The 13,005-nt window shown below is 40.3% G+C and overlaps 1 protein-coding gene across 4 annotated transcripts; it reads right to left on the bottom strand.

Annotated features, from left to right (window-relative positions):
• Positions 1-305: 305 nt before the first annotated feature.
• On the bottom strand, positions 306-1,999 carry TCEAL9 (transcription elongation factor A like 9). 4 transcript variants are annotated; one of them, XM_058536411.1, is made up of 3 exons: positions 1,883-1,999; positions 1,319-1,385; positions 306-941 (listed from the first exon to the last, which is right to left on the bottom strand). In XM_058536411.1, exon 3 carries the CDS (start codon positions 885-887, stop codon positions 573-575), a length of 315 nt encoding a protein of 104 aa, XP_058392394.1. In that variant the 5' UTR covers positions 888-941; positions 1,319-1,385; positions 1,883-1,999; the 3' UTR covers positions 306-572. The 4 variants fall into 4 exon arrangements, with proteins under 4 accessions (XP_058392394.1, XP_058392393.1, XP_058392395.1 ...); XM_058536410.1 differs by having other exon boundaries at positions 306-944; positions 1,883-1,998; XM_058536412.1 differs by lacking the exon at positions 1,319-1,385 and having other exon boundaries at positions 306-944.
• Between the last annotated feature and the right edge of the window lie 11,006 nt (positions 2,000-13,005).

Below are 13,005 nucleotides of genomic sequence, written 5' to 3'. Positions count from 1 at the left end.
CTGGTGGTTATTTGGAGTTGACATTTGCTTCTAAAGTTCTGTCAACAAATATTAAGTGCCCCAGTGCCTTTAGAAATAAACTGATAAGTGCTGTTGGTTACTTATTTTTTTATTATAAACTTTTTATTATTTTAACAATAATGTGTGTACATTCTAGGAATAAGGAAAAATACAAATAAGCAGAATAAAAAAATCACTCATAATCCTACCCGACTGTACTTTTTGTCTTTCATCCTTCATGCATTTTCTGTGCATATATGTATTATACAAATGTACTATTCTTTCAAAAATATGATATCCACATATTACTTAGTAACCTTTTTTTATTTTATATCTTGTCAGGAAACTCTTTTTGTACAAATGAGTAAAGCTCTCCTATTAAAAGGCAGAGATTTGTAGATTGGTTCAAAATATGATACACAATGAGATGCAGATAACAAGAGATGCATCTAAAACCACTAATAGCAACAAATTAAAAGTAGAAAGATGGACAAGGGTATATCAAGAAAATTCAAATCAAAAGAAAGCTATATGGCAATGTTAATATCAGAAAAAATAAAAATCAAGGTAAACTACATTAAATAGGGGTAAGGATGGTTTCGATTAACCTTCCAACGCATCACTATAAGTTTGTTTCTTACTCTCCTTATCTCATCTATTTCATTTACTTCTCTAAACATATCTTCCTTGCTTAAATGCCTGTTGTGTATATCTTCTTTAAATTCCTGGAGAGATTGAATCAGCCTTTCTCTAAAAGTTCCTTCTGTTTTTTCCTCCTCCTCTGGCTCTTCCTCCTCCTCTGGCTTTTCCTCAGGCTTTGGCTCTTCCTCAAGCTTTGGTTCACTCTCATTTTCTGGTCTTCCTTCAATTTTTTGACAGGGTTTCATCTTGTGTCTCTCTTCCTTCCTTCCTTTCTATTTACTCCTCTTTAAATACAATTACTTCTAGGAAGCAAGAAGGAGACAGTAAGTCAAAAGCTTGGTGAATGGACCAGTGCTCTGGACAGTCTCAGTATTTGCTTTCTTTGATTCAGAGCTCTCATCAAATATCTTCCACCTGGGAGACTCAGTCAGCAATCAGGGCTGAGCCCGGGGCTCTTACCTCCACTTTCCACCTGCTCACCTCTCGCTTGTCCCTTCCTCCAGCCGTTTTCAAGGCCCTACTCAACAATTTCTCCCGCACAGGGCATAACGCAAGACCCTCTTAGAGCAGAGTATGCTTGGAGAAGGTGAGAGAGAGGAAAAGTGGGGCCCACAACATCTGTCCCGCCCTCGCCCACCTCCACCCCAGGGATCTTTATAATATTCCCCTCACCTACCTGTACTGATCCAGTCACTTTCTTCCTCACCTTTTTTACCCTTGTGTAAGTGCTATGAACAACAGACCTGCGGACAAATGGGAAACGGGAGGGGGAAGGGGTGGGGAAGGGGAAGGGGATGGGGGTGGGGCGAGTGCTTGGTAGGTAGACCAGCACCACGTACCTTTTTCCTCATTAAGATTCTAGGTTATGGAAACTTTCTCACCTTCTGTTTCCCCCAGTTCTCCCCTTCTCCCCAGTGCAAGTCAGCTCGAATTGCCCATCACACAGGGAGTAGGAAAAGCAGATTATTTCCAAACTATCTCTAAGACTGTGGCGGGGGCTAGGGGGCAGGGTAGGCGTTGGGAAAGCTGTCTGAGGCAGCAGAGGATGATAATTTTTAAACTAGCACTGGTCTTTTTGTCTTTCTCCCGGGACCCCTAGTTCCTTTCCCAAGCGTCATTATTTCCTGCAGACCTGGAGGTGGGAGGTGGAGAGATGGACTTGACCAGGACACCCTCAAGTCTCTGCCCTACGTCACCCCCACTCTAGAAATCCCTAGGCAGCACCTATTTTGACACCAACCTGCAAAAGTCCAGCAAGTTGATTCCTTCTCCTTCCCCTGGCCTCAGGCCCCACCGTCCGCGCTGCTGAAGGAAGCTGGTACCCAGACGGGAACAAGGACCAGACTAGCAGGACTTCTGCACACGTCGACTCCTGGTCACGTGAGACCTACGTCACCAGTGAGCTCGGGTCCCCACTTTCCACTCCCATCAAAAGCGCGGCAGAAATGGGCCCTCCTTCTGCTCCCTCCCCCCGTATACATTTGGTCCTGTCAGTCTTTTTTGTTGTTGCCTATTCCAGAGGGAAAAATGTTATTTGCCTTTCTCTGATTACTAGGGAGGGGCTGCATCTTTTTCTGGAGCTACTAAACTTTTCTACTTCTTTCAAGAATTCTCTTCCTGCCTTCTTTTCCCAGGATTAAGAACTCCTACATCCATCGCCCCTCCCCCAGCCTCCATTTCATCTGCAATCTGGTCCTTGGCTGTTGTGGAGCAGGGTTGGTTTGGCAGCGGATTGTGAAAAAAAAAAAAAAAACAGCCTGGGACAGGAGTGAGATTTTTGAATGTAGTTTTTACTTTATTCTTAGTACATTTATATATATATTTTAAAGTAACTTATATGAGTTAACACATCTACAATCCTGAGAATAGTGCCTGGCAAGTGCACTATTGTGTACAAGCTATTATTATAATTATACTAGGATTTCATTTGGGGAAAAGGATTCAAAATGAAAAAAAAAAAAAAGTAATGCTTGACTCCAGAGCCCTGGTGACATTATTTGCCAGGAAGCTGTGCTGCCTGCAGAGTCATCGTCAGGTACACATTGTGAGCCTGAGGTTCCTCATCTGAAAGAAGGGAATAATAACATACACCTCATAGAACTGACTCTTGGGAATTCTAAATGATAACACTTGGCTCAAAGTACTTGGCTAGTATAAACCCTTCAACAGATATTGGTTACCCTTCAACCTCACCTCAGTCTTTGGTAAAAGTCACAAATTTGCCAATAACAATTGCATAGCTCTCAGAGATAGCATTTGAAAAATAACAGGAGAAGTCATAAACGTCTACTTTAGTTTTGTATAAGTTTCGGTGCCCCCTTATGAGGCAGAATAAAGAGCTCAGTGGATTATGGGGAAAGAAAAAACCCTCACCCTATGTCATTTTATTTCACCTGTTCTTCTGTCACATTATTCTATCTTCTGGGAAGCGTGTGTATTTGAGCACCAGAAAGCCCAAGATATAGTGGTTTTGGGTTGGCTGAGCAGAACACTGGTGTGAGAGACAGGAGATTAGTTCCAGTGCCAGACCTAGAACTGACTGTGTGACCCTTAGTAAGCTACTCTCCCTGTACTGTCCTTACCTCTAAAACAGGAGATCACAAGCAAGCTCTCAGAATTTTAGAAAGAAGCATGTGATTAGTGAAACATTTGAATTTATTGCCCTTAGGAAGATTGAAACATCCTGAATGGCAGCTGCTTTTTTCCAGCGTGGTGGAAATGGTTCCAGAAATCCTCAAAATGTCCTGAAAAGGGAAAGGTGCTTTAATGCCATTATTTCATTTTATACTCCCAAAAACTGCGAGGAAGATATTTTCATTTTCTATATAAAGAAACTAAACAGAGTTTAAGCAATATGCCCAAAGGCATTATCTCCTGCAGCAAAGTTAGGCTCCTCCTGGGTCCCCTGGAGATAAGCAGGCCAGAGGTGCAAGGCCTAGCAGGCTGCATCCCTCTAACAACATGTAACTGAGCCAATTATTTATGAAGATGAAAACTCCCAGAAGTGGAAAAGATAGATCATTTGTCTAAAACAGGACAAAAATAAGACACTTATTAGGGTCTACAGGGATTAATGTACTGAATACACAAAATGTTGATTTGCTTTAGAAAAACTTGTTTCAAATTTTCAAACTAATTAGCCTGCTTTTTTTTAAAGCTATTTGGGAAGTACCATCAGAAACATTCTCTAATTGATAAATATAAACATGACCAAGTTATGGAGGATTTCCTATTTAATAGAAAATCTCATTTTTTATTGTAAATTACTTTTCTTCCTAAAGAGTATATCTTAAAGGTTGTGAGCAATTAACATGTTTTAAAAATTTTCTCTTTCCTTTGTAGCAGCTGGAAAATATTTTCTATGATGTGATATGTTAATTCAGCCAAATAGCAAGGTACCTCAATGAAAAGAGAAATCTTGGGATAAATACTCATTCTCTTCCTCCCCCCAAAATGTAAGTATTGTATTTCTGTAATGTGAAAACAAAGCATTTTAAATTTAAAAATTGGAACAGAAAAGTACATAGAAGAAAGTTAATGTTCCACTTTGCACTCCCAGCCTCCTTTCCTGACACTTAGCTTCCTGGCCATTTAGGTGCAGGTAAGGGCCTCAGGGGAAAAATAATGACTACAGGGAGATGAGGAGGGGAGAAGGAACAGGTTGAGGGGCAGTTAGAACAGGGGAAAGGGCTAATTCCACAAGAATTCTAAGTGGACAATAACTCCAACAGAAAATGCTGCCTCTCCCTGATAATTAGAGAAAGCCAAATACTACATCTGGTCTCCTGAAATGCCAAGGTGGAAAAATAGACATTCCAGATCCGGGGTGACGGGGGAGGAGGAGGGGTTGAGGGTTTCCGCTGCCCTGCTTGAGTGGGAGGGAGGATTGAGAGCCTGAACTCTTCTGTGATGTGGCCTTCACATGAAGAGAGTCTACCTGGGCCCAAGTCCCTTTCTTCCTGTCTTTTGTATGCTCTGAGTAATGATTCCTGTTGCAGAGGAAGAAAAACTTCTGGTCAAGGAATAAGGGAAAAACAACTGTCCCGGAAAGCCGTAGGTTTGTGTTCTGACTGGAGCAGCCTGGGGTAACCCTGGCATCAGGATGGTTGTCGGCTGAGGGCAGAACCCTCAAGTGGCTCCGAGTCTGCGTTCTTGATACCTTTTCCTTATCCAGAGTCCATTTTGGATGGTCCTGGGGCGGCAAGCGGTATATGAATATGGGTAGATGAGTATATGCTGGAAAGCTTTCCACTCATACAACCCCCGCTCCCCGTGCCCCACGCCCATTTTGGTGCAAAACATTTTGGTAGTAGAGATGTGGAAACGAATCACAAGAGAAGGAAACAGACATGGAGGGTAAAAGTTCTATCTAAATAGTTTCCCCTCTTCCACCATTGTGGGTATCTAAAAAACCAGGAGTACCAGAGGCTTAGGATGGCTTCGGAGAAAGAGGGAGGATAAGGAGGGACCAAGTTGGGCGCTAGGAGACGCAGGGCGGGTCTGGGACTGAGCCGGGCGGCGGCGGGTCCGCACTGAGTTCTCGGCTGCAGCAGCTCCCGCTTCCCCCACCCCAGCCGTCTGTAGGTCTGAGGGTCAGCGGGTTCAAGGCCACAGACTTCGCTGAGATAATGGGAAGTAGGAGGAGACAGCAAGGACAGGCGGAGGTCGATGCGCCGGACAGTGGTGGGGCGTGGAAACGAGGCTCCCCTTGGGATTCTCCCTTTTGGGGCCTGCATAGGCCTGGGGAAGGATCCATAGGGAAAATGGTGAGCTTTAGAAGAGGGAGGAGAGAGGAGCAAGCGCGAGGGAGGAGCTCCGGCTGGAGGCCCCCTAGAGGGCGCAGGAGTCCTCTCAGGTTGGAAAAATAGAATTTAAAAAAGACGTTGATATATGAAATCTTGAAAGGTGCATAGTAGGGCCTCTGTCCTCGGTGCTGATCTTTCCACCAAGTATTCAGTCCTTTTGCTTGCTTTTGTCTCCTAGGAGTAATGGAGTCCAAAGTGGAATAAACGGAGGAAAAAATCTCAACATGGAAAATATCCTCCAGGAAAAAAGGAAAAAGAAGGAGGGGAACAGGTCCCTGTGTAGAATGGAGAGGAAGCTCGCCCTGTGGCAGAGAATGAAGCAAGGAGCCTGAAGGCAATATTAGAGGGGGTTGGGCTCCACTTTCCCAGGATTTTAGAGGAGGTGTGCTCAATAGGTTTGTCAATAACATTAACGTGATAGATGGAGATACAGGTGATATGGAATGATTCATGGAAGAGATTAGAGAGTTAAACTCAGGGCAATGAAGTTAAGGTAAAGTCGACATGGCCTTAATGGGTACCAGCCTCATCATCCTCACCATGATGAGTTTTTCCTTATGCCTTGAAAACAGGTTTTCTCAGAGGTTTGTACTTCTCAACCCTGCTTTCTGTTTTGTTGCCTTTTCTTGATGTAATTTTGCTGATTAGTTGCTTCAAAACTTTTAGTATTGCCAGCTTCTATTTGAATATTGCATTCTACCAAATCAAGTCTTTCTTTGTCAGAAGAAGTGTTTCACTCATTTGAATAGAATGCTGTTCGTTATGTATTTTACTTTATTATTTAGGTGAGGAAGATTGGCCCTGAGCTAACATCTGTGCCAATTTTCCTTTATTTTGTATGGGGGATGCTGCCACAGCATGACTCAATGAGCGGTGTGTAAGTCTGCTCCTGGGACCCAAACCTGCAAACCCCGGGCTGTCAAAGTGGAATGCGCGAACTTAACCACTATGCTACCAGCCGGCCCCTTGTTATGTATTTTAAAGTGAAAAAAATTGCAAAGCAGTGTGTAAATTTATTGTTGCTTCATTTTAAATCATGTATATTTACATATATTAACATATTATTAGCAAAGAGTGTTAAAGTATATATATTAAAATGCAGGTGTTTATCTTTATATGAAATAATTGGGCATGGTTTAAGTTTTTTCTCTCTAAGTGTATTTTCCCCAAATTTGTATGTACTACTTGTATCCCTAAATATAATAAAAGCAAAGTAATGTGTCAATCAACTTTTTAAAAAAGTGTCATTTAATAAAAACTTGTTAAAACAGCAAAATACATTTCAAGTTATTTTTTAGAATTTCTTACTTAGCAACATAACCGTAGAATTTATTATCATGACATTACTTTAAAGAGTCACCCTTGCCATCTTTAGAAAGGGAATACTATTTGCCTCCCAGGGCTGCTGAGTGAATCCGATGAGGTACTGAATGTGTGAACCGTGTTAGCTTGGGCCCTACCCTACTCCCCTGCCCTTTTAGAACCCCAGAACCCAGAGATACTCAGGGAGGACTGAGAGATATCTAACTTGTGCCTAGGGACAAGTTCAAGCAGCTAAGTGGGTGCCACCTTCCTCTGGATACTGCATGTCTTCTAGACACTGCTGTCACTTCTCCTTTGTCTTTTTCTTTCTGCTGACAACAGTTGATGTGTTTGAGTCTTCAAAGTGACAAAGCCTCACAAATTTCTATGAGATCATTGTTACACTTATGAATGTAAGTGCCACACAAACGTGTCTCAGTAACTGATAACCACCATCTTAGTGAAAACAGGCCTTTCTTATTTTACTTATGAGTCCTCTGCTCTCCAGAGACTTAGATATGATTCCATTTGGGTGGAGAGTTCTGAGTCAAGATATGAATATGAGACTTCATTAATAAAGTAAATGATGAATAAAATAAAATGATGACTTGAACAGTTGGAGTCAGCCACTTATTATCTTAACTATAACAGACTATGTAGTTTTTCTATATATTTTAGCAGTGGAAATTTATAAAATGGTGACAACATTGGCTTTTTATGCCTGCCATGTTCTTACCAGAGGTGACTTCTCTCTCAGGACACTGCACAGTTTGTCATAGAAAACTTTCTGAGCAGGCCCATCCACTAGGAAAACAGACACACATGAAGTATATAAATTACAGATATAGTCACCTTCTTAGATCAAAACTCCATAACACCCCCAAACCTGATCTTGTCCCTACCTGAAAGAGTAAGATATTTTGTAAGATAAAAAAATTCCACGAAAGTGTTAGCAATTACTCCTCTGCAAAACTGTGCCATTCTCATAGCAAGTACAGTTTCTTTACCAACCTTATACTCCCAGTGCCTGTTACCATGTTTCACACATTGTAAATGTTGAATAAATGTTCAATATGGCCATTATGACTCTGTGGGGATCCTAAAGTCCTTGACCCAGTTCTCCTCTTGACTGAAGAACAGCAGGCAAGTCATTTCCTTTCTTTAGAGTTGAAGACTTGCATTTCCTAAGGAGCTTAGTAGCAGCCGGATGGCATGCCAAATTAAAACATGCATACAATTTAGCAGGATTTTCAAAGTGTGTCTCACAGACTGCCTACTTCAGAATCTCCTGTCTCTCTTGCTACAATGTAGACTTTGGCACCCCTCCCTAATTTCCATGAATCAAATACACTTCCAACTGGGCCCTAAAACATACGTTATTACCACACTCCCCTGAGAGATTCTGATGTGTACAAACACTGAAAACCCTGTGAATAGCAGTGTAGCATTGTCTGATATAGCGTCGGAAGGTGAGAGAATGGTGCAAAAGATGAGGCAGGGTTCTGTTCTGTTGTGCACAGGATGGCTAGGAATCGGAATGGACTCCATGGCACTAACAACTAACACTGGAGAACCACTGGTAGTGCAGTGGAAACACAATTATATTGAGTACTGTCTTAGTCCATTTGGGCTGCAATAACAAAAATACCATAGACTGGATAGCTTAAATAACACATGTATTTCTGATAGTTCTGGAGGCTGGTAAGTCCAAGATCGAGGCGCTGGCAGATTTGGCATCTGGAGAGGGCCCACTTCCTGTTTCATAGACTGCCTTCACCTTGCTGTGTCCTCACATGGTGGAAAGGGCAAGCGAGCTTACTTTTACTCTTTTATAGTGGCACTAATCCCATTCATGAGGGCTCCTCCTCAGGACCTAACCACCTCCCAAAGGCCCAAACTCCAATTACCATCACAATGGGGATTAGGTTTCAACATATGAATTTTGGGGGAACACAAACATTCAGCCTATACCAAGTATAAGTATGCCTAGAAAAAGACTTCAAGGAAGTACGTCAAAATGTCAGAGATCTTAGCAATGCATATATCACATGACCTAAATTGTCTTATTCTAAGTTAGGATTTATTTTTAAAAATCATTCAACATTTCTCATATTGGGATACATCATAAAATAGATGTGTAGATTTTATGTGATGGTTTAATTTTTTCTTAAAAAAATGTTTCTGAGTCAATGGTGTATGTTGTTGATGCTATAATCTAATAATCAAAAAAGTAAAGTGTATGGGGCCAGCTCAGTGGTGTAGCGGTTAAGTGCGCTAGCTCCACTGGGGTAGCCCGGGGTTCGCAGGTTCGCATCCTGGGTGCGCACTGATGCACAACTTGTCAAGCCATGCTGTGATGGTGTCCCATATAAAGTGGAGGAAGATGGGCATGGATGTTAGCCCAGGGCCAAACTTCCTTAGCAAAAAGAGGAGGATTGGCAACAGATGTTAGCTCAGGGCTAATCTTCCTCACACAAAAATAAAAAGTGTATAAATATAGTGAATTTGCATACGCAAGTAGAAAAAGAGATAAAAGAACTCACCACTGATGATATTTGGGAATGGATGTGTGATTAAAGATGATTTTTCTGTTGTTGTTTACTTCAATGTCAGGTTTTTATGTTTTAATTTTTTCTACACTTCCAATCATATTGCCATTAAAACAATTCTAAATACATATGTTGTGAGGGATCAGAATTGGCCACCCCAAAATGTGTCTCTTTGGCTTGATTATTTTTAAGGACAAAAGACTCTGAAAGAAACTTTGACCTTCCCCCTCACTGCCTAAGAGAATTCAAAATAGAAGGCCTGTCCCAGGACAGGCCATCACCACAGATAACTCTGGGTATGGAAGGCTGGGAGGATCCTTGCTAAGCCCATTTTTATCAAAGTTCTCACTCTTTCTGTCTCTCTGTCTCTCTCTCTCTAGTCACATTGTCTATAGATGGGCCGATAAACATTTGTTTACCAAATATTTGCTTTTCCATCTCCATGTGAATTGCCTTCCTCCCCTTTGAAGTTCCAAGCCACTACCCCCAACATCCTCCTTTAGCTAAAGATGGTATTTAAGGTTTTGGCTTTGGCCATTTTGATAAGTTACTCAGTTTTCCTGGGTTTCTCCCATGTATACATGTTATTAAACTTTGTTTGATTTTCTCCTGTTATTCTGTCTCATGTTGATTTAATTCTTAGACCAACCAGAAGGATCTAGAGTGTAGAGGAATAGTTCTTCCTCCTCTACAATGTCATCAAGTTAATTTAGAATATGCAGAAAATAATGGTAATTATAACAATACTCATAACATACTTTTATGCCCACCATGTTCCAAACAGTGTTCTAAGCTATTTATAGGTACTAATCAATCCATTTCTCAAAAGAAACCTGTGAGGGCTATACTATCAATGTACCCACTTTACATAGAAAGAAATTTAGGCACATAGAGGTTAGAAAATTACCTGAGGTTGTACAGCTAGTAAGTTGTAAAACCAGTCCAAAACTTTTGGACTCCAGAATCAGTGTTCTCAGCCTCTCAGTAAAGCAAATAATAAATCCATTAAAATCCTAATTGAAACAACTGGAGACAGATATCTATTTTCTTAATATAATTTTGAAATTATGTTGTTTTTCTAGATATTTTAGTAGTGGCAAGTCCAAATCCCAAATTTCTTCTAAGAGGAATTATGTTTTCTCTCACATTGGATAAAACTCCATTGCATAATGGAGATAATCAGGTAATTGATGCTGGGAATCAACAGGGAAAAAAGCAAAGGAAAAAAATAGGGGCCCTGAAATTAAGGACTTGAGAGATCATCATAATAAGTCCAAGTTATGAAAAGATGAAACCAAGAGGGAGCAGAAACTACAAGGAAGTAGAAGCTAGAACACAGAGAAAAGCTATCCCGTAGAAAATTGACACCTCTCAGCAATGGGAGAAGATAAATATTTGTTATATGAATGCATATTTCATGGGAGAGAAATGTGCCAAGTAAATTCCATCAATGTTTTTGATCCATACACATTTTCAAAAACGAATAGGTATTGTGCAGTAAATAATATCTCCTAACTTGTTTTTAAAAATAATGATGGATTTATTTTTCTCCTTTAACAAAACTTGGCTGTCTATTGGAGAAACTTAAAAAGTAAAGGGTCACCTGGTGACCAGAGCCAGTGCTGCAGCTTAAGCATCACTGAGTAGGAATCCTGGGTCAGAGAAACGGGGTTAATCTTGATTCATGGTGGAACAAATTTTGGACCTGTTTAAACTGACGTACCCTTGGGACATTCAGGAGGAGAATCCCACTAAAGAATTGAGTAAAATCTATAAGGGGGCTGGCCCAGTGGCGTAGCAGTTAAGTTTGCACATTCCGCTTCGGTGGCCCGGCCCTGGGTTCGCTGGTTGGATCCTGGGCGCTGACCCACTCACCGCTCATCAAGCCACGCTGAGGAGAGGTTATAGAAGAGTTACAACTCTACAACTATGCTACAAAACTTTGTACTGGGGCTTTGGGGAGAAAAAAAGAGGAAGATTGGCAACAGATGTTAATGCAGGGCCAATCTTCTTCTCCTTCTTTAAAAAAAAGAAGTCTCTGATTGAAAAACAAATGTCTGTAGGGCCAGAGAGTAGTCTGGGCTAGAGATGTGGAATTGGGTGTCCTCATCGCTAAGACTGTAGTGACAACTGCAGAAGTGGATGAGATCAGCCAAGGAGAACATGGAGATGGAGAAGTGAGACAACTTGCAATACTAGGGATGCAATATAGCTCAGGCTGTAAGAGTCCAGGTGTTGGAACCTAGTTCTAGTTGGATCTAGATCTCCACTCTGTCCCTCACTATTCCAAGTAAAAGTAAAACTATAAGATGGTTATATGAGATTCACATTGAATATAGAACAGAGAAAGGGTGAACCTAAGGGAACGTTGAGAGATATATTATGCAAATTGTATCTATAAGAAAGGAAGTGTTGCTTTTTAAATATCAAGCAAGGCATAACTCAAAGCAATGTGCATTTATATAGATAAAGAGGGACATTTAATAAAGAGAAAAGATCAATCCACCAGGATGGTATCATAACTCTTTATATGCACCAAAAGACATAAAGCAAAAAATAAAAATCAGAATAAAGGGACAAGTAAAAAAATTCATAATCATAAAGAAAGAATATTATAAGTTTCCTGGTAACTAATGGTATAATCAGAAAAATATCAGTAAGGATATCAAAATTTTACTCGGGATAGCTGCAAGATAGCTCAGTTGCAAAGAGTCCAGGTGTTGGAACCAAATCCATACTCTGCTTCTTACTAGCTGTGTGACTCTTGCCTTTTTTCTTTTTTACTTCATAAAATCCCTTCTGAATGTAATGAGAACTATAGACTTTCTCTTCAGCACATGCATACACCTTGAAGAAATGGATACATCCACTTCCCCACACACATGTGCACATAATTTCGAATACAAGTTTAGGGGGTCCACAAGTTCCCTCTATTAAGACTTTTTGGTCTAATTTAATCAGTCAAAACATAGAACAGGAGGGTCAAATAGAAAACAAACAGTAAGATGAGAGACATAAACACAAATATATCAATAATTAGAGTGAAATAAATGGGCTAAATACTTCCGATCAGACTGGATAAATATAATAAATCAAATGCTATTTAAAGAAACACACCTAATTTAAGGACACAGGAAGATTAAAAGTCAAAGTGTGGAAAAAATAGATACATGTATGCTGTAAACAAAGGAAAGTAGGTGTCACTATAAAAATATCCAACAATGTGCGCCTTAAGGCAAGAAATATTATTAGAGATAAAGAGATATATTTTATAATGATAAAATGGTTAATCTGACAGGAAGGTACTAAAATTCTCAATCTGTATGCTTCTAGTAACATTGCTTCAAAATATACAATACAAAAAATATCAGAATTAAAAGGAGAAATTGAGAAATGTAAAGTCATTGTGGGACACATAAATATACCTCCCTAAATAATTGATAAAAGAATCAGAAAAAAATATCAGTAGAAGTATTGAAGACTTAAGCAACAAGACTAACAAATTTGATCTAATTTACGTACATAGAGCAATACAACCTACAAATGCATAATATAAATTCTTTTCAAGGGCAAATGGGACATTTGCTAAAACTGATTTTCTACTAGGTCCATTAACCAAGTATCAACAAATTTCAATGTATTGAAATAATTCAGAATATGTTCGGGTCAGCCCCATGGCTTAGCGGTTAAGTGCGCGCACTCCGCTG

Source organism: Diceros bicornis, chromosome X (genome assembly GCF_020826845.1).
Source record: "Diceros bicornis minor isolate mBicDic1 chromosome X, mDicBic1.mat.cur, whole genome shotgun sequence".
In the NCBI taxonomy this organism is placed as follows: domain Eukaryota; kingdom Metazoa; phylum Chordata; class Mammalia; order Perissodactyla; family Rhinocerotidae; genus Diceros; species Diceros bicornis.
This window is presented reverse-complemented; position numbering and strand designations above follow the sequence as displayed.